Source organism: Suncus etruscus, chromosome 3 (assembly GCF_024139225.1).
Source record: "Suncus etruscus isolate mSunEtr1 chromosome 3, mSunEtr1.pri.cur, whole genome shotgun sequence".
NCBI lineage: Eukaryota > Metazoa > Chordata > Mammalia > Eulipotyphla > Soricidae > Suncus > Suncus etruscus.
In genome coordinates this window covers 138,171,231-138,198,905 of record NC_064850.1, presented here as the reverse complement: position 1 = coordinate 138,198,905, position 27,675 = coordinate 138,171,231, and the positions used below count along the sequence as shown (strand labels likewise).

The window sequence follows — 27,675 nt, the reverse complement described above, 5'->3', positions numbered from 1 at the left end:
ATGTTTATGCTTTATTATTGTGATAAGAATTCACAATTAAACGAACTATTTAGCTATTAAAAATTAACTATATACTTACCTGGCAGGGGAGATACCATGATCACGAAGGTGGTTTCCCCAGGGCGAGGCTCACTCATTGCACTCCGGGTGTGCTGACCCCTGTGATTTCCCCAAATGTGGGAAACTCGACTGCATAATTTGTGGTAGTGGGGGACTGTGTTTGCGCTCTCCTCTTAAAAAAAAAATCAACTATTTTTCTACACAAAGTGAGACTTAACACTAATGATGTGGTATACTTTTTTCTTTTTTTGGTTTTCGGGCCACACTCGGTGACGCTCAGGGGTTACTCCTGACTGTGTTCAGAAATTGCTCCTGGCTTGGGGGACCATATGGGACGACAGAGATCGAACCCAGGTCTGTCCTGGTCCAACCACATGCAAGGAAAAATGCCCTGCTGCTGTGCTATTGCTCCAGCCCCATTAATGTGTCTACTTCTCTTGCGTCATAGGAGATATAATTCTGTCTGTCCCACTATTGGGTAATTACAGTGAAATTGGTGTAAAACAGATTGTCTTGTGAAGTTTCCTTTTCCTTTATTTTAAGGTTATATGTGAATATCCTTTTCCTGAACAACTTTCAAAAGTTAGTGTTATTGGGGCTGGAGCAGTGGTGCTAGCAGTAAGGCATCTGCCTTGCCTGTGCTAGCCTAGGATGGACCACAGTTCGATCTCCCAGCATCCCATAAGGTCCCCCAAGCCAGGAGTGATTTCTGAGTGCATAGCCAGGAGTAACATCTGAACGTCACCAGGTGTGGCCCAAAAACCAAAAAAAAAAAAAAAAAAAAAAAAAGAAAAACCAAAACAAACACAAAAAAAAGTGTTATTAACTAACATTAATATAATTGCTGAAGCCTTTTAGAAAAGAGTGAGTTCACTGGTTTACATGATAACTTTTTTATTTCTTTTGTATTAAGTGCTTGACATCCTTCTGTGATATCAAAAATGCTCACCATTTTTTATTTTAAAATGTGTATTTTTATTTGAAAAATTAATAAAACTTAGGTGTTCTTCCAATAGGTAAATGAAGATGTTAACTTAAGCACTAAATCTTTATCAGAAAATAGCAACTCTCTGCCTTCCCATGGTTCACACTCTTCAGGAAGTTCTAAAATACCCCATAAAACATTTGAGAAACGTCAAGTAGTTTGTGTACCTGGAACTGGTAAGTACTGAAATAATATTCTTTTTTTGTTTTTTGTTTTTGTTTTTGTTTTGGGGGTCACACCCAGTGGTGCACAGGGGTTACTCCTAGCTCTGCACTCAGAAATCGCTCCTGGCAGGCTTGAGGGCCCATATGGGGTTCTGGGAATTGAACCCAGGTCCACCTTGGGTTGGCAGCTTGCAAGGCAAACGCCCTACTTCTGTGCTATCACTCCGGCCCCTGAAATAAAATTCTTTTATCTTTAAAGTTCATATGGCATCTAGCCTCTTTAAAAGTCGTTTCTTTGGTGGGTGGGGGAGGACAGCCATCCAGGCCCTTTCCCTCAGTCATCGGACTGGGTGGAGGCAGGGATGGGTCAGAGGGCCTTTGGTACCCAGCAGTGCCTGAGCCGGACCTGGGGGGCTTCCCAGGGCAGCACCACCCGCCTATCCCCCAGGCTCCCTCAGGGTGGGGACACCAGAGACGGCAGGAGGGAATTCCGTAGCCCTGCCCTTCTCTCTCAGCATCTACACCCCATTCACCGAGGACACGCCCTCTGTGGGCCAGCGCCTGCTCAACTCTGTGCTCAACACCCTCATCATGATCAGTGTCATCGTGATCATGACCATCTTCCTGGTCGTGCTCTATAAGTACCGCTGCTACAAGTTTATCCATGGATGGCTGATCATGTCCTCAATGATGTTGCTGTTTCTCTTCACCTACATCTACCTCCGAGAAGTGCTCAAGACCTACAATTTGGCCATGGACTACCCCACCCTCCTCCTGACCGTGTGGAACTTTGGGGCAGTGGGCATGGTGTGCATCCACTGGAAGGGACCTCATCATGATCAGCGCACTCATAGCCTTGGTGTTCATCAAGTACCTCCCTGAGTGGTCAGCGTGGGTCATCCTGGGGGCCATCTCTGTGTATGATCTTGTGGCTGTGCTGTGCCCCAAAGGGCCACTGAGAATGCTGGTGGAAACGGCCCAGGAAAGGAACGAACCCATATTTCCTGCTCTGATATACTCATCTGCCATGGTGTGGACAGTGGGCATGGCCAAGCTGGATACCTCCTCTCAGGGGGCCCTGCAGCTCCCCTTTGACCCCGAGATGGAGGAAGACTCCTATGATAGTTTTGGAGATCCCTCATACCCTGAAGTCTTTGAACCACCGCTGCCTGGCTACCCTGGGGAAGAACTGGAGGAAGAGGAAGAAAGGGGCGTGAAGCTCGGCCTCGGGGATTTCATCTTCTACAGTGTGCTGGTGGGCACACTGGCCTGCTTTGTGGCCATCCTCATCGGTTTGTGTCTGACCCTACTGCTGCTCGCCGTGTTCAAGAAGGCACTGCCCGCACTCCCTATCTCCATCACCTTCGGGCTCATCTTCTACTTCTCCACAGACAACCTTGTGCGCCCTTTCATGGATACCTTGGCCTCCCATCAGCTCTACATCTGACAGAGGGCTCCACAGGCCGGAAGCTTAGGAGATGTAACTGAATGCAGTTCGATAGTTTTACACTCTAGTGCCATATCCATATATTTTTGAGACTTTTTTCCTTTAAAAAAAGAAATATATATATATATATAAGAATTAAAAAGCATTGTGTTTACTTTGAGAAGAGGAAAAAGCAGCTTTTTGGTGCTAGTTGTCCTGTCCCTGGACCTTGGCACCCCTTTCAGGAGCATTGGCTTCAGCGACAGGAAGCAGGAAGTGGAACCCCCGGAGGGAAGAAAGTGGGGACACAGGGAGGGGTGTGAAGACTTCCAGCTCTGGGCTACTAGAGAGCTGATATGAGGAACCTGCACTCCTTTTCGAGGTACCAGGCGATCATGCTGGATGGCACTTGGCATTGGGTCACCGTGGCTGGAGAAGAAAAGGCAATTTTCTCTGCAAGGAATATTCCCAACGCTTTTGTCTATGGTGTCATCATTATTTTATTACCTTAAGAAACAGTCCTGGGGCCGGAGAGATAGCATGGAGGTAAGGCGTTTGCCTTTCATGCAGGAGGTCATCGGTTCGAATCCTGGCGCCCCATATGGTCCCCCGTGCCTGCCAGGAGCAATTTCTGAGCCTGGAGCCAGGAATAACCCCTGAGCACTGCCGGGTGTGACCCAAAAACCACAAAAAAAAACCCAAAAAACAAAAACGAAACAGTCCTATTCTTGTACCAGTAGTTACTGCTGGAAAGTGGCTTAATATTATTGTCAATAAATAGATAAATTGTGTTGAAAAAAAAATCGTTTCTTTGGTTTAATTTAATTAATTTTTTCACTCTCAAATATTTAGACAGTTGAAACTTTTCTTTATGTGGGATGAAGGGATTTGGTTTTGGGGCCATCCTGGTGATGGTCAGGGCTTACTCCTGATTTTGTACTCAGGAATTATTTCTGGTAGACTTGGAGGATCATGTGAGATGCCAAGTTTAAAAGGCAAGTGCTCTTTCTGCTGTACTATACAGTTGAAAACATTTCAAGAGAGCTTGTATTTTATCTTTTAAGATAAATTCCTTAATTGAACCACAGTGAGATATAGTTACAGAGTTGTTCATGATTTTCAGTCGTACACTATCCAACTCCCATCATCAGTCCATATTAATATTCCCAGTGTTCCTCCCACTCTCTCCTCTGCCTCCTTTGTTGCAGACATGTTTTTCTCTCTCTTCAAGAGAACTTTTAATAATACTCAAATACCCGTCAACACAAAAAACTAAAAAGATTTGTCAAATACTTTTGTGTTATTGAAAACAGTTTGTATTTCTGGTATTTAATGCTATGTCTGATTGTGCTCTGTTCAGATCTTTGACAATTAGAAATGAATCCTGTGGTGTGGGTCTGTCACTATTGCCTTTTGAGAGTTTTGTCTTCTGTGCAAATCATAATATTTATACCTAACTGCCAACTATTAAATTACATAAAAATAATTCAAATAGCAATTATTACATAAGATTACTAAACTGTTGACATAAATCTAATTTTGAATTTGAGGGGGCAAGAATTCGGTTCACACCCAACTCTGCTCAGAACTTACTCCTGGCTCTGTTCTTAACAATCATTCTTTTTTTTTTTTTTTTTTTGGGTCACACCCAGCGGCGCTCAGAGGTTACTCCTGGCTCTATTCCCCTGGCAGGCTCAGGGGACCATACAACAGTCATTATTTACAGTGTTCTGGGTATCATATGGTGTCAAGAATTGAAGCAGAATCAGTTGTGTGGAAGAAAAGAGTTTGTATCTCTTTGTCTCTGACATTGCTGTGTTTTTTTTCTGTTCCATTATATTTTAGATATGTTGCCATTGTCCTCTGATTCTTGGAGAACTAAAGAGAAAAACAGTGTAGAAAATTTGAAGGATTCAGTTTCAGATCATTGCAGTGTAAGTTTTTATACAATCTATATTTTCATAAAAATTCATCTGATGTTCTGTTACAATGATTGTATCATGCATTGCATTATTTTACTAGATCTACAAAATATCTGAAGCTGAAGTTATCTTGTCAATAAGCTCAAGAATTTGTTACTTATCACAGGAACTAGTAACAGTACAAAACTTGGTTGCTAACTAGAGTAGGTATTTGGAGTTGATGGGATTTCCCTCATAATACAGTGTTGTAGTTGTTGATCATTTGCATGTCATTTGCAGTATTGGCTTAAAATGATATCCCCCCCCCCCACTTTTTTTGGGTAGGGGAAACCATAGCACCTGGCTGTGCTCAGGGTTTACTCTTGGCTTTGTGCTCAAGGATCACTCCTAGTGGGCTTAGTGGACCATATGGGAGTTTGGGGATCAACCCAGTTTAGCTGCATGCAAGGCAAGCATCCAACCACTGTACTATTGCTCTGGCCCCCAAATTATATCATATTAATTAGTAGAATTTCACATTTGAGCAACATAGAAATAGCAAACAAGGAAAAAGGTAGTGGCTTCTTACTAATTTTGTCAAAATACAATTGTTTATGCTATTTCTAAACATGTCTGTGGCCATTTGGTGATAAGGACCATATTCGGTTATCATACAGTAATCATTTTTCTAGTGATTAAACATGATTAATGAGAATTAAATTGCTAAACGTCTTAGGTCATTTCAACAGAAACCATAATCAGGTAACTTCTTAGTGATAGATATTGTCATTTGTGTTGTATTCATATAGTTCATCTCTCTTCATGAAAGTTACAGGAAATTAAAAAAAATACTTAGATGACTATAAAATAAGGTAGAATTCTGGTTATTGAATCTCACAGGATCTTCTAGATGAAGTTTCCAATAGCTGACTTGTCTATTCAAGGCCACTGTATGCTTCATCTTCACATCACCTTCCCTGCCTGCATTTTAGCACATCCGAAATTTTCTTCTTTCCTTATAAAGAATCTGCCGCTCATTGGAAGGAAGGCCCTTCCCAGATCCAGGATAAGCTCATCTTAGTCTTTGACTACTATATCTATGAGGAGCTTGTTTTCCTAAAAGATCACAGTTCAGAGAGTCTTTGAGATAGACTTATGGAAAGCTTTTTCAAGAGACACAGTTTAACCCCTAGAATGTTAAATTTATGCTATTCATTGAAGAATATGAACCTACCTATCTGTTTTCTCTTAGTACTTTTACATATGAATTTTTTGCGGGGGAGAGCCATATCCTGCAGTGTTCAGGGATTATTCCTAGCTCTGCACTCAGAAATCACTCCGGCAAAACAAAACAAAACGAAACAAAAAAAACAGCAGTATGGCGTTTTCCTTGCACGCGGCCAATCTTGGACAGACCTTGGTTCGATCCCCCGGCATTCCCTATGGTCCTCATCCAGGAGCAATTTCTGAGTACATAGCCAGGAGTAACCCCTGTGAGTGTCACAGGGTGTGGCCCTCCCCTGCAGAAAGGCAAAAAAAAAAAAACAAAAAAAAAAAAACACTCTGGCAGGCTCGGGGGACCATATGGAAAGCTGGGGATTGAACCCTGGTCTGCCGCATGCCAGGCAAATGCCCTATCTGCTGTGCTATTGCTCCAGCTTTATATATAAATTTTTAAGTAATGTGGTTTTTACTTTGTGAGTAGGTGAAGATGAAGTTTATAATTTTGATAATAATGGTTTCATGTCATTTAGGTAATAAAGACTGGCACTAAGATTTAAACCCCGTGATTTTTTTCAATGTCATTTTTTATTCATTTAATAATGATTTTTATTAAATCACCATGAGATACAAAGTTAAAAAGTTGATAATTGGGCCCGGAGAGATAGCACAGCGTCGTTTGCCTTGCAAGCAGCCGATCCAGGACCAAAGGTGGTTGGTTTGAATCCCGGTGTCTCATATGGTCCCCCGTGCCTGCCAGGAGCTATTTCTGAGCAGACAGCCAGGAGTAACCCATGAGCACTGCCGGGTGTGGCCCAAAAACCAAAAAAAATGTTGATAGTTGAGTTTCAGTCATACAATGTTCCAATTTTCTTCCCTTCACCAGTGTTCATTTCTGCTACCAGTTTCTCTAGTTATCCTCCCATCCTACTCTCATTTACAGCTTGCCTCTATGGCAGACACTTTTCTTTGCATATTCTCTCTGTCTCTCTCTGTCTCTCTCTCTTTCTCTCTCTCTCTCCCCCCCCTCTTCTCCCTGTTTCTCTTTTTTAGGCACTGTGTTTTTTAGACACCTTTTACTTGGTATCATGCATATCACTTTAATTTCTTTCAGTTCCCAATTCTTGTCCAGTGTGTCCATTTCCAACTATTAATTTTTTTTTTTTTGGTTTTTGGGCCACACCCGGTAACGCTCAGGGGTTACTCCTGGCTATGTGCTCAGAAGTTGCTCCTGGCTTGGGGGACCATATGGGACACCGGGGGATCGAACCGCGGTCTGTCCAAGGCTAGCGCAGACAAGGCAGGCACCTTACCTTTAGCGCCACCGCCCGGCCCCACCAACTATTAATTTTTATTTTTATTTTATTTTGGTTGTTGGGTCACATCTGGTAGCACTCAGGAGTTACTTCTGGCTCTATGCTCAGAAATCGCTCTCTACAATTGTGCTATCTCTCTGACCCCAACTATTACTGTCAGTGTGGTCCCTTCTCTCTCCTTTCTTTTTTTTTTTTTTTTTTTTATTTAAACACCTTGATTACATACATGATTGTGTTTGGGTTTCAGTCATAAAAGGAACACCACCCATCACCAGTGCAACATTCCCATCACCCAAGTCCCAAATCTCCCTCCTCCCCACCCAACCCCTGCCTGTACCCTAAACAGGCTCTACATTTCCCTCGTACATTCTCAATATTAGGAAAGTTCAAAATGTAGTTATTTCTCTAACTAAACTCATCACTCTTTGTGGTGAGCTTCCTGAGGTGAGCTGGAACTTCCAGCTCTTTTCTCTTTTGTGTCTGAAAATTATTATTACAAGGGTGTCTTTCATTTTTCTTAAAACCCATAGATGAGTGAGACCATTCTGCGTTTTTCTCTCTCTCTCTGACTTATTTCACTCAGCATAATAGATTCCATGTACATCCATGTATAGGAAAATTTCATGACTTCATCTCTCCTGACAGCTGCATAATATTCCATTGTGTATATGTACCACAGTTTCTTTAGCCATTCGTCTGTTGAAGGGCATCTTGGTTGTTTCCAGAGTCTTGCTATGGTAAATAGAGCTGCAATGAATATAGGTGTAAGGAAGGGGTTTTTGTATTGTATTTTTGTGTTCCTAGGGTATATTCCTAGGAGTGGTATAGCTGGATCGTATGGGAGCTCGATTTCCAGTTTTTGGAGGAATCGCCATATCGCTTTCCATAAAGGTTGAACTAGACAGCATTCCCACCAGCAGTGGATAAGAGTTCCTTTCTCTCCACATCCCCGCCAACACTGTTTATTCTCATTCTTTGTGATGTGTGCCATTCTCTGGGGTGTGAGGTGGTATCTCATCGTTGTTTTGATTTGCATCTCCCTGATGATTAGTGATGTGGAACATTTTTTCATGTGTCTTTTGGCCATGCGTATTTCTTCTTTGTCAAAGTGTCTGTTCATTTCTTCTCCCCATTTTTTGATGGGGTTAGATGTTTTTTTCTTGTAGAGTTCTGTCAGTGCCTTGTATATTTTGGAGATTAGCCCCTTATCTGATGGGTATTGGGTGAATAGTTTCTCCCATTCAGTGGGTGGCTCTTGTATCCTGGGCACTATTTCCTTTGAGGTGCAGAAGCTTCTCAGCTTAATATATTCCCATCTGTTAATCTCTGCTTTCACTTGCTTGGAGAGTGCAGTTTCCTCCTTGAAGATGCCTGTAATGTCCTGGAGTGTTTTGCCTATGTGCTGTTCTATATATCTTATGGTTTTGGGGCTGATATCGAGGTCTTTAATCCATTTGGATTTTACCTTTGTACATGATGTTAGCTGGGGGTCTAAGTTTAATTTTTTGCAAGTGGCTATCCAATTGTGCCAACACCACTTGTTGAAGAGGCTTTCCCTGCTCCATTTAGGATTTCCTGCTCCTTTATCAAAAATTAGATGGTTGTATCTCTGGGGAACATTTTCTGAGTATTCAAGCCTATTCCACTGATCTGAGGACCTATCCTTATTCCAATACCATGCTGTTTTGATAACTGTTGCTTTGTAGTACAGTTTAAAGTTGGGAAAAGTAATTCCTCCCATATTCTTTTTCCCAATGATTGCTTTAGCTATTCGAGGGTGTTTATTGTTCCAAATGAATTTCAAAAGTGTCTGATCCACTTCTTTGAAGAATGTCATGGGTATCTTTAGAGGGATGGCATTAAATCTGTATAATGCCTTGGGGAGTATTGACATTTTGATGATGTTAATCCTGCCAATCCATGAGCAGGGTATGCGTTTCCATTTCCGTGTGTCCTCTCTTATTTCTTGGAGCAGAGTTTTATAGTTTTCTTTGTATAGGTCCTTCACATATTTAGTCAAGTTGATTCCAAGATATTTGAGTTTGTGTGGCACTATTGTGAATGGGGTTGTTTTCTTAATGTCCATTTCATCCTTATTACTATTGGTATATAGAAAGGCCATTGATTTTTGTGTGTTAATTTTGTAGCCTGCCACCTTGCTATATGAGTCTATTGTTTCTAGAAGCTTTTTGATAGAGTCTTTAGGGTTTTCTAAGTAGAGTATCATGTCATCTGCAAACAGTGAGAGCTTGACTTCTTCCTTTCCTATCTGGATTCCCTTGATATCCTTTTCTTGCCTAATCGCTATAGCAAGTACTTCCAGTGCTATGTTGAATAGGAGTGGTGAGAGAGGACAGCCTTGTCTTGTGCCAGAATTTAGAGGGAAGGCTTTCAGTTTTTCTCCATTGAGGATAATATTTGCCACTGGCTTGTGGTAGATGGCCTTCACTATATTGAGAAAGGTTCCCTCCATTCCCATCTTGCTGAGAGTTTTGATCAAGAATGGGTGTTGGACCTTATCAAATGCTTTCTCTGCATCTATTGATATGATCATGTGGTTTTTATTTTTCTTGTTATTGATGTTGTGTATTATGTTGATAGATTTACGGATGTTAAACCAGCCTTGCATTCCTGGGATGAAACCTACTTGATCGTAGTGGATGATCTTCTTAACGAGGCATTGAATCCTATTTGCCAGGATTTTGTTGAGGATCTTTGCATCTGCATTCATCAGTGATATTGGTCTGTAATTTTCTTTTTTGGTAGCGTCTCTGTCTGGTTTAGGTATCAAGGTGATGTTGTCTTCCTAAAAGCTATTTGGGCGTGTTTCTGTTTGTTCAATTTCATGAAAGAGTCTTGCCAAGATTGGCAGTAGTTCCTCTTGGAAAGTTTGATAGAATTCATTAGTGAATCCATTTGGACCTGGGCTTTTGTTTTTCGGCAGACATTTGATTACTGTTTTAATTTCATCAATGGTGATGGGGGTGTTTAGATATGCTACATCCTCTTCCTTCAACCGTGGAAGATTATAAGAGTCCAAGAATTTATCCATTTCTTCCAGGTTCTCATTTTTAGTGGCGTAGAGTTTTTCAAAGTAGTTTCTGATTACCCTTTGAATCTCTGTCATATCAGTAGTGATCTCTCCTTTTTCATTCCTGATACGAGTTATCAAGTTTCTCTCTCTCTCTTTCTTTGTTAGGTTTGCCAGTGGTCTATCAATCTTGTTTATTTTTTCAAAGAACCAACTTTTGCTTTCGTTGATCTTTCGGATTGTTTTTTGAGTTTCCACTTCGTTGATTTCTGCTCTCAGCTTTGTTATTTCCTTCTGTCTTCCTATTCTTGGGTCCTTTTGTTGAGCATTTTCTAGTTCTATTTGCTGTGTCATTAAGCTACTCAGGTAAGCTCCTTCTTCCTTCCTGATGTGTGCTTGCAAAGCTATAAATTTTCCTCTCAGTACTGCTTTTGCTGTGTCCCATAAGTTCTGAGAGTTTGTGTCTTTATTGTCATTTGTTTCCAGGAACCTTTTTATTTCCTCCTTGATTTCATCTCGGACCCACTGGTTATTGAGCATGAGGCTGTTTAACTTCCAGGTGTTAAAGTGTTTCTTCTGAGTCCCTTTGGAGTTCACAAATAATTTCAGAGCCTTGTGGTCAGCGAAGGTAGTCTGCAAAATTTCTATCCTCTTGATCTTATGGAGGTATGTTTTATGTGCCAGCATGTAGTCTATCCTGGAGAATGTCCCATGTACATTGGAGAAGAATGTGTATCCAGGTTTCTGGGGATGGAGTGTCCTATATATATCCACTAGGCCTCTTTCTTCCATTTCTCTCCTCAGGTCTAGTATATTCTTGTTGGGTTTCAGTCTGGTTGACCTGTCCAGTGTTGACAAAGCCGTGTTAAGGTCCCCCACAATTATTGTGTTGTTGTTGATATTATTTTTCAGATTTGTCAACAGTTGTATTAAATATTTTGCTGGCCCCTCATTCGGTGCATATATGTTTAGGAGAGTGAATTCTTCCTGCTCTACGTACCCCTTGATTAATATAAAATGTCCGTCTTTGTCCCTTACAACCTTCCTGAGTATAAAGTTTGCATTATCTGATATTAGTATGGCCACTCCAGCTTTTTTATGGGTGTTGTTTGCTTGGATAACTTTTCTCCAGCCTTTTATTTTGAGTCTATGTTTGTTCTGACTATTCAGGTGCGTTTCTTGTAGGCAGCAGAAGGTTGGATTGAGTTTTTTGATCCATTTAGCCACTCTGTGTCTCTTAACTGGTGCATTTAGTCCATTGACGTTGAGAGAAAGAATTGTCCTGGGATTTAACGCCATCTTTATTTCAAAATTTGGTGTGTCTTTTGGGTAGTCTTGTCTTAGATTAGGTCTTTCAGTTTTTCTCTTAAGACTGGTTTTGTGTCTGTGAAGTTTCTGAGCTGTTTTTTGTCTGTGAAACCATGTATTCTTCCATCAAACCGGAAAGTGAGTTTTGCTGGGTATAGTATTCTGGGTGAAGCATTCATTTCATTCAGTCTTGTCACAATATCCCACCACTGCTTTCTGGCATTGAGCGTTTCTGGTGACAGGTCTGCTGTAAATCTCAGGGAAGCTTGCTTGAACATGATTTCCCCTTTTGATCTTGCTGTTTTCAGAATTCTGTCTCTATCTGTGGGATTTGTCATTGTGACTAGGATGTGTCTTGGGGTGGTTTTTCTGGGGTCTCTTTTGGTTGGTACTCTTCGGGCATGCAGGATTTGATCACATATATTCTTTAGCTCTGGAAGTTTCTCTTTAATGATGTTCTTGACCATTGATTCTTCCTGGAAATTTTCTTCCTGGGTCTCTGGGACTCCAATGATTCTTAAGTTGTTTCTGTTGATCTTATCATAGACTTCTATTTTCGTCTGTTCCCATTCTTTGACTAATTTTTCCATTGTCTGCTCATTTGCTTTAAGTTTTTTGTCCAATCTCTCCTGCTGTATGGAATTGTTATGTATCTCATCTTCCACAGCACCAAGTCTATTCTCAGCTTCTGATACCCTGTCCCAGAGCTTGTCCATTTTGTCATTCACTTCGTTTACTGACTTTTTCAGTCCTGTTAGTTGACATGTTATTTCAGTTTGGAGTTTTGTCATTTCTGCCTTCATATTTTCTTGGTTCTTATTAGTGTTCTGTTCAACTCGATCCATGGTTTCTTGGAGTCTGTTGAGCACTTTCCATATTGCTAGTCTAAAGTCCTTATCTGAGAGGTTGATTAGTTGTTCAGTCATTATCTGGTCCTCAGAATTGTCATCTTCATTCTCTATGTCTGATGCTGGCCTGCGTTGTTTCCCCATTGTCACACTTGTATTGTGGGTTTTTCTACGTGTTGTGGTGGTATTCATTGTCTATATGATGTAGGCAGCACACTCCTCTGGCTCCTCCCTTTCTGGATGGGCTGACTTGCCTCTAAGGGAGGGGAGTCCTCCGTGGATGAAGCCTCACACTGGGTCAAATCTTAGGCCCGAGCATGCAACAGAGGAGACAGTCCAGAGAGAAATGTTTGCTTCTGTGATATAGCGCCGTTCTTAGTGTGATTTTTCCTTCTTGTTGCAATGGAGTTCTTTCCTTAGAAAGAGTGCACGGCCGCGTAGCGAAGCGGAGCAGCCGTGCTCCTCTGAGCCTCTTTTTGCCCCACTCGCAAGAGTTTCACGCAAGAGGACAGTAGACAGACATAGACAGGTCACACTCACAGTCTTTCACAGTTGAGCCCCACTGGGCCGGTGTACTTTCGCGGATTTTCCCCGCCTGGTGTCACACACAGGGAGCCGGCTTTTGCCCAGATAGCATTGTTATCTCTTCCCGAATGTAGTTTCTTTGGAGTTAGCTTCCCAGGGCTCTGAGGAGAGCTTCCAGAGTTCAGGAAAGACAGAGAAGGGTAGGACAGGGCTCCCTTCCGGTGCTCAGTTCCTCAGAAGAAGCACAGCCCGGTGGAGATTCTGCAGGTAGAGCAGTCAGCACTCTGCCTGGAAACCCCCACCTGCAGCCATTTCTCACTCACTCACTGGCTCGCTGGGTAGCTCCCGAATGTAGTTTCTTTGGGGTTCGCTTCCCAGGGCTCTATGGAGAGCTTCCAGAGTTCAGGAAAGACAGAGAAGGGTAGGACAGGGCTCCCTTCCGGTGCTCAGTTCCTCAGAAGAAGCACAGCCCGGTGGAGATTCTGCAGGTAGAGCAGTCAGCACTCTGCCTGGAAACCCCCACCTGCAGCCATTTCTCACTCACTCACTGGCTCGCTGGGTAGCTCCCGAATGTAGTTTCTTTGGGGTTCGCTTCCCAGGGCTCTGAGGAGAGCTTCCAGAGTTCAGGAAAGACAGAGAAGGGTAGGACAGGGCTCCCTTCCGGTGCTCAGTTCCTCAGAAGAAGCACAGCCCGGTGGAGATTCTGCAGGTAGAGCAGTCAGCACTCTGCCTGGAAACCCCCACCTGCAGCCATTTCTCACTCACTCCTCTCTCTCCTTTCTATACTCTTCCACCTCTATCATTTCTATTGTCTTTAGGTATTATTCCCATTTAATATCCCACAGATGAGTGTGATCGTTTTATGTCTGTTCCTCTCCCTGCGACTCAATTTACTCAGCATTATACTCCCAGTTACTCAGCATTATACTCCCATTGTCTATCCATGTAAGCAAATATCATGACTTTATTTTTTTTTGCTAATAGCTGCTTAGTATTCCATTGTGTAGATGTACCATAGTTTATTTATCCACTCATCTATTCTCAGACATTTGGATTGTTTTCAGGTTCTAGCTATTGTGAATAGTGCTACAATGAACACAGGAGTGCAGATGCTTTTTCTGCATTGTGTTTATGGGCCCCTCAGGTATATTTCCAGGAGTGGTATTGCTGGGTTGAATGGAGGTTCAATTTATAGTTTTTGAGGAATGTCCAAATTGTTTTCAGAGAAGCTGAACTAGGGGCTGGAATGATAGCACAGTGGGAAGGGCATTTGCCTTGCATGTGGCCAATATGGGTTCAGTCTCAGGCATCCTGTATGGTCTCCCAAGCCTGCCAGGATTGATTCCTGAGCACCACTGGATGTGGCACAAAAAACACATTCCCATCTACACTAATTCTTGTTCTTTTTTATGTGTGCCAGTCTCAGTGGTGTGAGGTGGTATCTCATTGTTGATTTGTTGTTTGTTTTTTTTGTTTTTGTACTGATGGGGCTTCACAGGTAAGTGGCATTTACTTTATTTTGGATGTGTAGAAGTTTTCTGTAAACTGTCATCAATCTACACATCAGCAGTTGTAAATCACTGTTCTAGTTCTAGAAAAATCTTAACAAATATTGTCTAGTTTCTTCATATTGCAGTCATTTTATACTAAGCACATAATTTTTCTCCATGAGATTTTGGAAAGTTATGAAAAACAAAACTTACTGCTGCTGTTATTAATTTTTAAAGAAAAGCTAAAGAGAAATTATTCTGAAGGTTCACAGGGGTACTATAAGAAACAATCCTATTTATTATCAAGGTATAAATACCAGAAACTGTGATTTTGACTTGATGTATTTAAAACAGGAGGCAGGACTTCCTCATGAAAAGAGTTTGGCATCAAATTCAGAAATGACTTTGCCAGTGGGTAGTTGTTTAGACATCGAGACATCTACAGCATCCATTCAAAAAACTGTGGACTTGAAACCCGTTAGTGATAATGGAATGAATTTCCCCAATACCCTGTGGCCACCAACTAGTGAAAGGCGAATATTTGATTCTTATGAGTCCATTGAGAAGAGTAAAGACCGTAAGTGAGCTATTTAAAAAATATATATATGTACCCACATGTATGAAACAAAATATTTATATATTTTAATAGAATATATTTCCCAGTAGAACTTGCCTAATTATTAAAATAGATAGATGTTTTAAAGATTAAAAAATATCTTTATTCAAAAAACACATAAAAGTATTACTTTCAAAGCCTTAGTTTTCTTTTTTCCTCTTCTATGAGTCTTTTTTTTTTTTTTTTAATTTTGATTAGCACTTTCTTTTCTGCCATCAGAGATACTCCCTTATAGAGAAATGTATTCTTTGTATTCAGTCTAGTTTTGGAGGCAGATTTGTACTATTGGTAATCTAAGAAGAGTAAGCTAAGTAAAATGAATAATGTTAATTTTAATTTTTTAATTACACATGTTACTGGATGTTTTTGGAATTTTAGAAATGGATCTAAAAGACCAGAGCGTGGTCTATCAAAACGAAGAGGGTAGATGGGTCACTGATCTTGCCTATTTCACATCTTTTAATAATGAACAAGATTTAAGTACTCTGACTAATGAGAGGAATGAAGATTTTCGATCTGGTGGTAAGTATATTAACATCTCCTTTAATTCTCTCTGGCCTGGCTTCTCATGGGGTCTAAGATTACTTTATATTTGTTGAGTACATTAAATCTTCTCTGGAATACATAAATAATATCTATGTTTTTGCTCATTTTTATATGAACAAAGGCTTGAGTTAGCGCTAACATTGCAGAACGAGCTGAATTTTTTCTTTAAGGCAAGGGCAGGGAGTTAGACAAATACTCCTTTCATCTTCTTAATTTTATTTTTAAATTTTGGATGGCTTTAGACTGTATCTGTGGTTCTTGGGGGTGCTTCCTGACTTGGGACTTGCTTTTCCCACTGATTCTTGGGGACCATGTAGTATAGGAGATTGAATCTGAGGCTTCTGTGTGAAAAACATGCAGTTCAACCCTTTGAACCATCTCTCAGCCTATCTTAATTGTCTTTATAACTATCATATTGCAGAGTTGAAATTCACCTTTTTTTTAGACTATACTCTCTTAGTTTTAAAATTAAACCTTAAAGGAAATACTTAAAGGAATACATAAAGGAAATAATACTTAAAGATACTTAAAAATACTTAAAGGAAACACTGTTAGGGGCTGAAGAAATAATATAGAGGGTAAAGCCTGCTTTTCACATAGCTATCTTGATTCAATCCTTGTTTATCATATATGGTCACCTGATCCCTACTAGGAATAATCCTAGAGTGAAGAGCCAGTCAGTTCTGGGTACAACCACTGTGGTCCTCAAATCCAAAAAAAAAAAAAAGTAAAGAAAGAGATGCTGTGTTAGATAGGCAATTATGAAAACCATCCATTTGGAGTAAGAATTAAGAAATACAACAGAAATGATGGAAGAGGTCTGAAGAGCTAGTACACTGAGTCCAAGGCGCTTGCTTGCCTCACACATGACTGTCCCTGCTTGATCTCTGGCACCACATATGTTCCCCAAAGCTCCACCAGGAGTAATCCCTGGGCTGAGAATGAGGATTAAGCCCTGAGCACTGTCTATGTGACCCCAAAACAAAGAGTTTCTTTGTCAGTGAAGGGAAAATTTGGGTCAATACATCCTGGCATTTTGATCCTTTGTCAAGATTTTGCTATGTTGCTAAGACTTGTGTCTAGAGACCCAGGGTGAATTTTTTGGGAGTTTTGTTTGTTTGTTTTGGGGCCACAGTTGGCAGCTTTTGGGTCTTATGCCTGGCTCTGCACTCAGGGATTCACTCCTGGCAGGATTTGGGACCATATGGGAAGGCTGGATTGAACCTGTATGGGCCAAGACTGTCTTTTCTGATCTTTTTATTTTGCCAGAGTTTTGTTTTGTTTTTTGTCATATATGGGAAATTATTGAAAAGTTTGATGGAAAGAAACAAAGAATGGATAAGAAGAAGCAGGACTGGGAGCATGAATAAAATAGAATCTTGTGAGCATTTATTTTAATTTATGGCTCTTTCCATAAAGTCATCTGATGAGTTCAGTAGGAACTTGGAGGGCTTATCTTTGTCCAAAGGGTTGTGATATTTTCGGTAGGTGGGATTTCCCTTTCTAAGTAAGGAACAGTTCTATGCAGGCGCCTATGTGTCCTGGTGGGCATCTTCATTACTCATTACCAAACAGCTTAACTATTCTGTGTTTTCAGTTGAAATTGCACAATGATATAACAGTGTAACAAACTCTTGGAAGTTGAAGTTGATGGGAATGTTGTTTGTTTTGGGGTCATACCAAGTGGTGTTAATGGGCTCCTAGTTCTAGCTCAGTCTTCTCTCCTGGTGGTGGACCATATGGTGCCAGTGATTGAACCTAATGCCCCCTCCTTGCAAAATGTATTAGTATAAAGTACCTTTCTTTTTTTGGGGGGATGGGGGGTTTTGGGTCACACCTGGCCAGTGCTCAGGGGTTACTCCTGACTCTACGCTCAGAAATCGCTCCTGGCAGGCTTGGGGGACTATGCGGGATGCCGGGATTTGAACCACCGTCCTTCTGCGTGCAAGGCAAACACCCTACCTCCATGCTATTTCTCCAGCCCTGTATAAAGTCCCTTTTGAAAGTTAGGGCAAATTCATAATTAAAAAAAAAAAAAAACAAAAAAAAAACCACTCACCATAGGATTTTGACAACCACAGATTTATTTACTCAGTATAGATGTATAGTCACATACTATTTGAATTTTATTTCTCTAGCATTTCATTTTTCTAATTAGCTAAGTTTTGCTTTTATGCTAATATTTAATTAGATGTTGATGTGTTAATTTTTTTAAAAATCCTGTTTTTAAGCTGAAGCTTTGGATTTGATTGCTCAAGATGAGGAGGAATTCAACAAAGAGCGGCAATTTATGCAGGTTTGTAATTTGACACTCATCAAAGTTTCAAATTCTTTCTATACTTGGGATGGTGATTTAGCTCAGTGGTAAAGCATCTACCTTGCATTTGTGAGGTTCTTGATTTGATCCCCAGCCCTACACATGCACAGCAAAATAATAAGCCTGTATTAACAAATATAGGGAAAATGTTAATTTTTTTGAATAGTTTGTTAGAATTTGTCTCATTTTTCTCATCATTACACTATTTCTGATTTTTTTATAGTCTAAAGTAGTCATGGAAAATACTGTAATACTTAAAAAATATTTTATTTTAAAGTTGCCTTAACAGAGAACAAAACAAAACAAAAAAAAAACAATGACAAAAACAAAAATATTGGAGTGATAGCACAGTGGGTATGGTATTCACCTTACCCATGGCCATCCCTGGTTCTATTCCTGGCATATGGTCCCCTGAGCATGCATGCCAAGAGTGAGTCCTCAGTGTAGCGTTCAGTCCCCTGAGCACTGTCAGGTGTGGCTTAAATAATAATGATAATAATAAAAAAATAAATTGATAATAATAATAATAATAATAAATAAGTTGCCTTAATAGGCTTAAAATATTTAATTTATTATAAAATGTTTTTTGGTTTTTGTGCTAGTCTAGCAGGACTCAGGGTTTACACCTGGCTGCACTTAGATTTCACTCCTGGCAGGGCTCAGGAAACTATATGAGAGTGCTTGGGACCAAACATGAGTTGGCTATGTGCAGGCAACCACCCTACCTATTGTACTATCACTCTGGCTCTGAGGCTTCAAAGATTTTAATCATGTTTTAAAATAAGATGATTCTGTTTGTTTTTATTAAAGATCTACTTTCTGCAAATTGCGTTAGTGACACTTTATATGATTAGATGTATTAAAATGGTGCACATTATAACTCAATTACTCACAGTGACTATTCTTCTGGATTTTATTATTTTACTAGCTACTTATATGAATCTGGTCCAAAACTTCTTGTCCAATTTTTTATTAATTGACTATTTTCTCTAATTTTGTTTTGTTTGTTTGTTTTTGCATATTAGAAGGGCAGAAAGAAGGCTTATTGGGGGAAAGTAAAAAACAGTAAAATTTTAAAACAGTAAATTTCTTTTTAGGAAGAAAATATAGATACCCAGAACTCATCAGCTGTACTAGGAGATATGTCCTGGGAAACTCCAGTCAATTACAATCTGTTGAAGAAATCACTTAGCACATCAGATATGGACAATCAGGATGCCAGTTATTTACGTCTATCTTTAGGAGAGTTCTTTGCTCAAAGATCTGAAGCTCTTGGTTGTCTTGGTGGTGGATACAATGTGAAGAGAGTAAGTATACTATATGCCAAACGTTAAAAGTGTCCAGTTCTTCTATTTTGAATGGTATGAGAGTATAACTAGAGCATAGAACTTAATTCTGTAGAACTGTAGAAATTATAAAGCTAAAACAGAAGTGGACTTTACAGGATAGTAATAAAAGCTTTGGTTTCGTAGCCATTCAGATAATGACTCCATTCTAGCCCTGCATTTTAATTAGTTCTCTATTTTGTTGTGTGCATGTTTATGTGTCTTGTTTTGGAGCTGCTCCTGGTGGTACTATGGGTCTACTTCAGTTTTGTTGTTCAGATTTTGCTCCCAACTGTGTGTGAGACCATTCAGTACCAGGTATCAAACTTGTACTTTATGCATACTTTATGCTCTCTATTCACTCTGAATAATTTGTTCTTCATTTAACTCCACAGTGTTTCATTTTCCAATGTTTATAATGGGATCCTATTTTGTAGGGTTCTATTGAGTGTGTCATATAAAGTATATAAAGAGCTGGGGTGATGGTACAGGGGGTAGAACACTTGCCTTGTATGCAGCTGACCTGGGTTTTACTTATGGCATTTCATATGTCCCCTGAACACCGCCAAGAATAGTTCCTGAGTGCAAAACCAGGAGCAACTCTTAAGCACCTCTGTGTGTGGCCCCAAAACAAACAAATACCAAAAATTAAATCTAAAAAAGTTGAAAGAGAAAGTATATAGACTTAAGCATAAAATAGTATTCAATGTCTGTTGCTTTTGTTATCATTAGCTGGTGGGGAAGATTCAGAAGTGTTTTTGGCTTAAAGAGATGTAATAGATATAGAAGTTAAAAAATGCAATTAGTAGTGGTAAGTACTGTGAGAAATTGTGTGAGGAGCATTTTATTCCTTTTGGGGTGGGAGTCCCCAAAGTGCCCTAGAACCACTCTCAGTGATACATTTGAATGAGGCTTATGTTATAATATTAGTTAGTGCTGCTTAGGCCCTACCATTCTGGTGAATCACCAGAGCTACTCCAGAGGCTTTCAGAGGCCTCAGGGCCATCATGATGAGACTTGGGAGCCTCCAGAAGTGTACCCTGCTATGTTTGGAGGGCCATCTGATGCTTTCTCTCAAAAGACTGGAAAGAACTAGTTTGTGGTGCTTTGATGCATCTATAGTAAGACAGGAGACCATTGTAAGTTTTAGGGGTCTGTGTGGAGGTCAGTGAAACATTGAAGTTTAGAAGCAGGTAGAGTCTGTAAATAGGATGAAACCTGAGAACTAGGTTGTTAATATAGAATCAGAAAACCCAAGATTTAATTTGGAGGTGGAATCAAAGAACTTATAGGCAAATTTCATTTATAGGGAATTATGATTAATGGTTAATGGAGGGACTGGTTATTCAAACTAGAATTCAGAATGATTTGAAATAATATCTATTGTATTGGAATAAACAGTTGATTTATAAAGCTTACATGTGGAACAGAACCATGGAAAATAAGTATGTTAGTCAGATTTTCTGTTTTGGTGACAGTTACATAATATTACTTTGTTCAGATTCATAGATTCATAGATCTTCCATATGAAAAAATAATAACATGGGCAAGTAGGGATTTGTTGCTCTTTGAAAGTCTCTGAATGTAAGCATTTCTGAATTTGTTATCCAAGTCAGTAGTGACATAATAATCCTCATAGAGATTTTCTAACATGTACTTACTTCTTCTGTAAAACAAAATGTTATATTGTAATTTCCATGAAGGTAGAAAATTTTTTTTTTCTCACTGACATGTCACTGATGATTAATAGTTCTTGATGTAGGCCCTTGATGATATTTATTAAAGGAAAGTGTCATTTCAGGTTTGTTTTAATTTGGATTTCTTAGTACAAACAATGTTGACAATATCAGTTAAAGACTAAAGATAGCAATAAGGAAATAAATGGCTTTATCTGAACTTCTAATGTTTATCTTTCGAAATTTATGGTTAAGTAGAAAGGAGAATTATTTTGTTGTAGTTGTTAAATTAGGTTGTTAGTATTAAGATTTGAGATTAAAGAAATAATTCTTATGTTTGTTTTGTAGCCATCATTTGGTTATTTCATTACATCACCAGAAAAGACAGAACCTGTGGCTTTAATTAGAAAATCAAATCTATATCAAAGTGATTTGGAACAAGAAATGAGTCAACTTTGCCAGGAGCAATTTTCAGGTAATGAATGGATTGTGTGAAGGTATTGTCACTCTTTATTTTTATTTTATTTATTTATTTTTTGTGCCAAAACTTGGGAACAAACCTTTTTTTTTGTTTGTTTTTGTTTTTGTTATTTTGGGGCCACATCCAGTGGTGCTCAGGGGTTACTCCTGGCTATCTGCTCAGAAATAGCTCTTGGCAGGCACGGGGGACTATATGGGACGCCGGGATTCGAACCAACCACCTTAGGTCCTGGATCGGCTGCTTGCAAGGCAAACACAGCTGTGCTATCTCTACGGCCCCACAAACCTCATTTTTATTTTTAAACTGTAAGTCAGAGGCTGTGTAATTATGTACTTTATGAATAAAATGAAGCACACTTTGATTTTATTTTTAGTATTCGGGTGTATATTTGATTTTATGTGACTCTACATTGTATCTAAAGTAATCTAAAGAGGGAATGACAGCCCAAACCTACCTAAATCCTTTCATAAAATCCAAAGAATGAGGGGGCCAGAGAGATAACACCACAGTAAGACATTTGCCTTGCAGGTGGCTGACCCAGGAAGGACCTGGGTTTGATTCTGGCATCCCATATGGTCCCCTGAGCCTGCCAGGAGCCATTTCTGAGTGCAGAGCCAGGAGTAACCCCTGAGCGCTGCTGGGTGCGGTCCAGAATCCAAAAGCCAAGCAAACAAAAAAAACAAAGAATGAAATTATTCAGATAGGCTGGTTAAGTTTGGCTTAATAAACTACTACTGAGTTAATAATGTTATTGGTATATATTTCTTACTTAGGCTTACTTTTAAAGAGGATTTAGACATATTTTTGTTTTAAAGTTTTTTTTTTTTGTCTGTGTTAAGAATTTCTACATATAAGGGAAAGACTGTTTCAGCTTACGGTATGCTTGATAAAGAGTTAGAATAAAGTTGCCCCTGGTATGCACTCAGAAACTGCTCCTGGCTTGGGGGACCATATTGGATGCAGGGGAATTGAACCATGGTCCATCCTAGGCTAGCGTGCAAAAGGCAGATGCTTTATGGCTGTGCTACTGCTCTGGCCCCAGGGCATCTATATTTTTTTATAATTTTTTAATTTAAAGTAAATGCATCACAGAGTTGACATAATTGATCATAATATATTTGTTTCAAGATGACAGAAAGCAAAGTTATTACAAAAAAATAGGAAGAAAATAGAAAGAAAAACTAAAAAAATAAAATGGAAGAGAAGAAAAAAGAAAGGAAAAAGTTCATTAGCAAGTATATTTGATTTTATATGACTCTACATTGTATTTAATGTAATCTGAAGGGGGAAATTATTGTATCTCCAATAAAGTCAATACAATGGAAGAAAGTTTAGTAAGCTTTTCTTTCTTAAAGATCAGATAAAAACATACAATAAAAAAGGTGTGTGTGTGTGTGTGTGTGTGTGTGGCAGTTGCTGTTGTTTGCATAGCCACAGCAAAATATGGAGGAAATAGAAAGGATAAACCTTTGCCCTAAAAACAGGGAGACCTTACCCATAAAGTATTTTGGCATAAGACCAACTCTAGGCTCCAGACATATGTTGTTCTACAGAGACCCCAGAGTCATTCTCTGTGGTCCCAGTAAAAGCGCTTCATAATCACGGTTGTTGTTGTCTCAGGTTTCTGTAATTAGAGATCCTGGTTTCTGTACAGATGCTATGTCAAAGTCAGGGTGACAGGAAGTGTCTTCTGGTTTCATCTCACCATTAGGTGACAATGCAGAAAGCAGTTTGTTGCTGTTACTAAGTTGTTAGGGTGTCATAAGAACTCACTTTGGAGTAAGTTGATGCCAGGGCAGCAGTAGGGCCTTCCATGATAGAAGTTTGATTCCTGTGTTTCGATTCCAACTGTGGTTGTTTCTGTAGGTGGTATCTAAGGCTCAATGTCTGATCTTCTGAAGCCTAAGCCGAGTCACTATGACAAAAGTTTGGGTTATAAGGCCCCACAGCAATATAAAATTTATGTGTTCCTTTCTCTGTTAGATAAGAACTTGTTTGCACACGTAAGATTTTCCCATTTTAATGTGCCTATGCAAAAAGGAACAATGTCACAAGGTATTATTGGTGCATATGGGGACAGAGGTAACAAGCCCAACAATCCCCATAACCTGGTTCTAACATGAACTCTTAAACACTAGAAAACTTATCTACTAGAATTCCCTATTTAAACAGATCCCCAAAAAAGGGGAAATTGTCGCTACATAAGAAGATACTCAATAAGAGTTATACCTATTAAGGAAATAAATCTAAAGAAATATTCGTAGTAGATACACATGTCCCCTTTAAGTCTTTTGAAATAATCTGGAGGGGTGGTTTAAAATCTGGAGCACATCTTCAGCCTGTGATTTGGTCTTGTGGAGCCTAAAAAATGGTTCCCAGCAGTTACATATCAGGAAATGTCCTTGAGCTGGGGGCTTCTCAGAAACCAACTCTGGTAGCAAGCAAACATTGAGATGGCCAACACATACACTAATACGCACACATAGGCTTCATGGGTTAGATTGTGTGTAGAGCATTCTTAAAAACAATACTAATTTTCAAGTCTATGGACCAGAGAGATAGCATGGAGGCAAGGTGTTTGCCTTGCATACAGAAGGATAGTGGTTTGAATCCTGGCATCCCATATGGTCCCCTGAGCCTGCCAGAGCGAATTCTGAGTGCAGAGTCAGGAGTAACCCCTGAGTACCCGCCGGGTGTGACCCAAAAACAAAAAACAAAAAATTTTTTTTCAGTCTAAAAAAAAAAAAAAGTCTAGAGGAAAAAGTCTAAGTGTGAGGAAGGGATTTTTGTATTGTATTTTTGTGTTCCTAGGGTATATCCCTAGGAGGGGTATAGCTGGATCACATGGGAGCTCAACTTCCAGCTTTTTCTTAGAGAAATAATTACACAAACAACTATCATGACATTGATAGTGAGTGAGAGAAATCGAATGCCTGTCTCAAAGACAGGCAGGGGGTGGAGAAAGAGGGAGATGGAGAGAATTGGTAGCAGAAAGGTTGCACTGTTGAAGGGGATGCATTGAAAACCAACTACAAACATGTTTATAACCATGGTGCTTAAATAAAGATATTAATTAAAAAAATAAAGGGCCTTTATTTTAATAATTAAGATAATCTAAATTTTCTTCTAATATTAATAATTAAGGAGAGAATATAGAGGCTCCTTTTAGATGGTTAGCTAATTTTCTATTATTGTAAAGAGGTCATAATTTTTTGTTTTGTTTTGTTTTTGGTTCACACCCGGCAGCGCTCAGGGGTTACTCCTGGCTCTACGCTCAGAAATCGCTCCTGGCAGGCTCGGGGGACCGTATGGGATGCCGGGATTCAAACCACTCTCCTGCATGCAAGGCAAATGTCCTACCTCCATGCTCTTTCTCTGGTCATAATTTTTTTTTTTTTTTTTTGGTTTTTCGGGCCACACCTGGTGATGCTCAGGCGTTACTCTTGGCTAAGTGCTCAGAAATTACCCCTGGCTTGGGGGAACCATATGGGACCCCGGGGGATCGAACCACGGTTCTTCCTTGGCTAGCACTTGCAAGGCAGACATCTTACCTCTAGAGCCACCTCACCGGCCCTGAGGTCATAATTTTTTAATTGTCTGGAGCACTTAGAAAAACTGTGTGTGTGTGTGCATGTGTGTGTGTGGTGCGTTTGTGTGTGTGTGTGTGGTGCGTTTGTATGTATGTGTGTGTATTGCATTCCCCAGTAGTAACAAGGAAACTGGAGTGTGAGAGTGTGTGTGTGTGTGTGTGTGTGTGTGTGTGTGGTGCGTTTGTGTGTGTGTGTTGCATTACCCAGTAGTAACAAGGAAACTGGAGCCATCAAGCCAGATCTGATGGGACTGTTTGGCGTGGGAGTGTGCGGTGCTTGGCTCAGACTCAGGGCCTCCTGCCTGCAAGCCTGCAGTCCAGTGATCTGAGCTATATTCCTGAAGGCTCAAAGTTTTCAATTTTTGCAAGGAGAGATAAAAAAAAAATCTACCGTCATCTTTAAAATTGAAATTTTTTAGGAAATTGAGACAAAACAGCATTGCTTTGGTCCTTGGTCCTAATGAACATTCATTTAAATAGGATTTGTCAAGGTAATTGTTGTAAAGACTTCTTCCCTCTCAGTGAATTTGTTGCTTGTTCCATTTAACACATTATTTTTGTGAGTACCACAGTGGTTTTTAGAGGCTGTTCACTGTCCAGTGCTCAGACCCTTGCTGTTCTACAGATATAAAGAGGTTGAAAACCACCGAGTTGAAGATTATATATTTTCTGCAGGAGATGCAGGTGGACAATCCAGGTCACAGCTAAGTGAAGGATCAGTTACACTGAAGGCTGAAGAATTGGAGGCTGTTTCTCAAGTGGATGAAAAGAATGTGACAATAACTATTCAGAAAGGCAGAACAGAGGTATTTTAAAGCATTTTATGAAAGGAAAGTAATTTGACAAAGCCACTTTGTCATAGTTCTTAGTATGGTTAAATAAGGTAATTGAAAAGTATATAGGGCCCCGAGAGATAGCACAGCGGTGTTTGCCTTGCAAGCAGCCGATCCAGGACCAAAGGTGGTTGGTTCGAATCCCGGTGTCCCATATGGTCCCCCGTGCCTGCCAGGAGCTATTTCTGAGCAGACAGCCAGGAGTAACCCCTGAGCATCGCCGGGTGTGGTCCAAAAACCAAAAAAAAAAAAAAAAGAAAAGTATATAATAATTTTTTTCTGATTTCTGTCTTTTTTCAAGTATAAGATTATAATATATACACATATACATTCTTTTATTAATGCGTAACAGAAGAAATTTGTTTTAGAGTACAACTAAAACTGGAATACTACTCAACTGTTAGGAAAAATGAAGTTATAAATCTTGCTTATACACTTTTTATATGGAGAGAGTATTCTGAGTGAAATGAGTCAAAGGGATTTGTAGGATATTAAAAAATACATATTGTATGGTAATATCTGGAGACAATAAAGAGGAGGGCCAGGAGACCAGTCCATGGTAGGAAGCTTGCCACAAATAGTTGGGGAATGCAGTTCGGGCAGAGATAGGACCAGAGAGAGAAGACCTATCATAGAGGCAGGTAACACTGGTGGAGGGAATTTACACTGGTGAGCAGTGTTGTATACTGTATGACTGAAATGCAATCATAAGCAACTTTATTTATCTCACAATGATTTAATTAAATAATTTATCTTACTAAAAACATTTGTTTTATATTTATAAATATAAATAAATATGAGTAATATATATTTATTTTATTTTTTATTTTTATTTATTTATTTATTTTTGGTTTTTGGGCCACACCCGTTTGACGCTCAGGGGTTACTCCTGGCTATGTGCTCAGAAATCGCCCCTGGCTTGGGGGGGACCATATGGGACGCCGGGGGATCAAACCGCGGTCCTTCCTTGGCTAGCGCTTGCAAGGCAGACACTTTACCTCCAGCGCCACCTACCCGGCCCCATATATTTATATTTGATTTATAAATCCTAGGCTGCATGGCTATGTAATACCTTAATTTTTTTTTTTTTTGTTTTGGTTTTGGGGCCACACCCATTTTGACGCTCAGGGGTTACTCCTGGCTATGCGCTCAGAAATCGCCCCTGGCTTGCTGGGACCATATGGGACTCCGGGGGATCGAACTGCAGTCCCTCCTATGCTAGCGCTTGCAAGGCAGACACCTTACCTATAGCGCCACCTTCCCGGCCCCAATACCTTAATATTTTATAGTAGTATCAACTTAGTAGTTTCATATTTTTCATAATGGGAAAGTTACATAGTAATCTACCAAGCTCATTGATCCTAAACTGTAACACAGAAGGCTCAACCATAACCAACCATAACCCAGTAAATCCTTAAACACTGATTTTAATAGCACCATGGAGACAATAATTTCTAATTGAAGTAAATTTTGATTATTCCATTTGCCTTTGCATTGTAATAAGTAATATGAAATAAAATTGCGCTTTCGTGGAGGCAGGCTATGGTGGAAGATGGAAAATTGGGGACACTGTTGCAAAGGAAGGTCACACTAGTGGTGGGAATGGTATTTGAACATGTAATGTCTCAAATGACTATAATATGAACAACTTTGTAAATCATGGTGTTATCATAAGAATAAGGAAAAAAATGTTTAGGGGGTAGAGCAGTTGCACAGTGGATAGGGCACTAGTCTGGCATGTGGCTGACTCAAGTTTGATCCCCAGCATCCCAAATGGTCCGCTGAGCCTGCCAGGAGTACAGAGTACAGAACCATCAATAAACCATAAGCACTAGTGGTTGTGGTCCCCAAACAAAAAACAAACACAAAAATAGTGGGTCGGTGGATGTTTGGAGGTTTAAATTGTTCAATAAACTGTCATGCAGTTGGGATCATGGAATCCCATATTGGTCATTCTGGGGTACCTCTTTGCTCATCTTCTTTTGATTTTCCTTCAGGTGATAGTCATTGGTATCAT

At 39.8% G+C, this 27,675-nt stretch overlaps 2 protein-coding genes and 1 non-coding gene across 3 annotated transcripts in view; all 3 read left to right on the top strand.

Annotated features, from left to right (window-relative positions):
* CEP192 (centrosomal protein 192) overlaps window positions 1-27,675 on the top strand; it is a 134,200-nt gene that overhangs the window by 54,028 nt on the left and 52,497 nt on the right. Inside the window, 8 exon segments of the mRNA XM_049770896.1 lie at window positions 1,077-1,221; window positions 4,481-4,569; window positions 14,630-14,852; window positions 15,270-15,413; window positions 17,669-17,733; window positions 18,852-19,061; window positions 21,104-21,230; window positions 25,501-25,631. Coding sequence (XP_049626853.1) covers window positions 1,077-1,221; window positions 4,481-4,569; window positions 14,630-14,852; window positions 15,270-15,413; window positions 17,669-17,733; window positions 18,852-19,061; window positions 21,104-21,230; window positions 25,501-25,631 — 1,134 coding nt within the window.
* Window positions 72-235, top strand: LOC126005699 (U1 spliceosomal RNA). The gene has a single exon (XR_007494738.1). It is a non-coding gene; the product is annotated as a U1 spliceosomal RNA (small nuclear RNA).
* On the top strand, window positions 1,609-3,152 carry LOC126003809 (presenilin-2-like; the record flags this gene model as incomplete). The annotated part of the gene is given in 2 exon segments (XM_049770164.1): window positions 1,609-2,039; window positions 2,041-3,152. Coding segments are annotated over 2 exon segments (1,047 nt in total), but the record flags the coding sequence as incomplete, so codon positions are not given.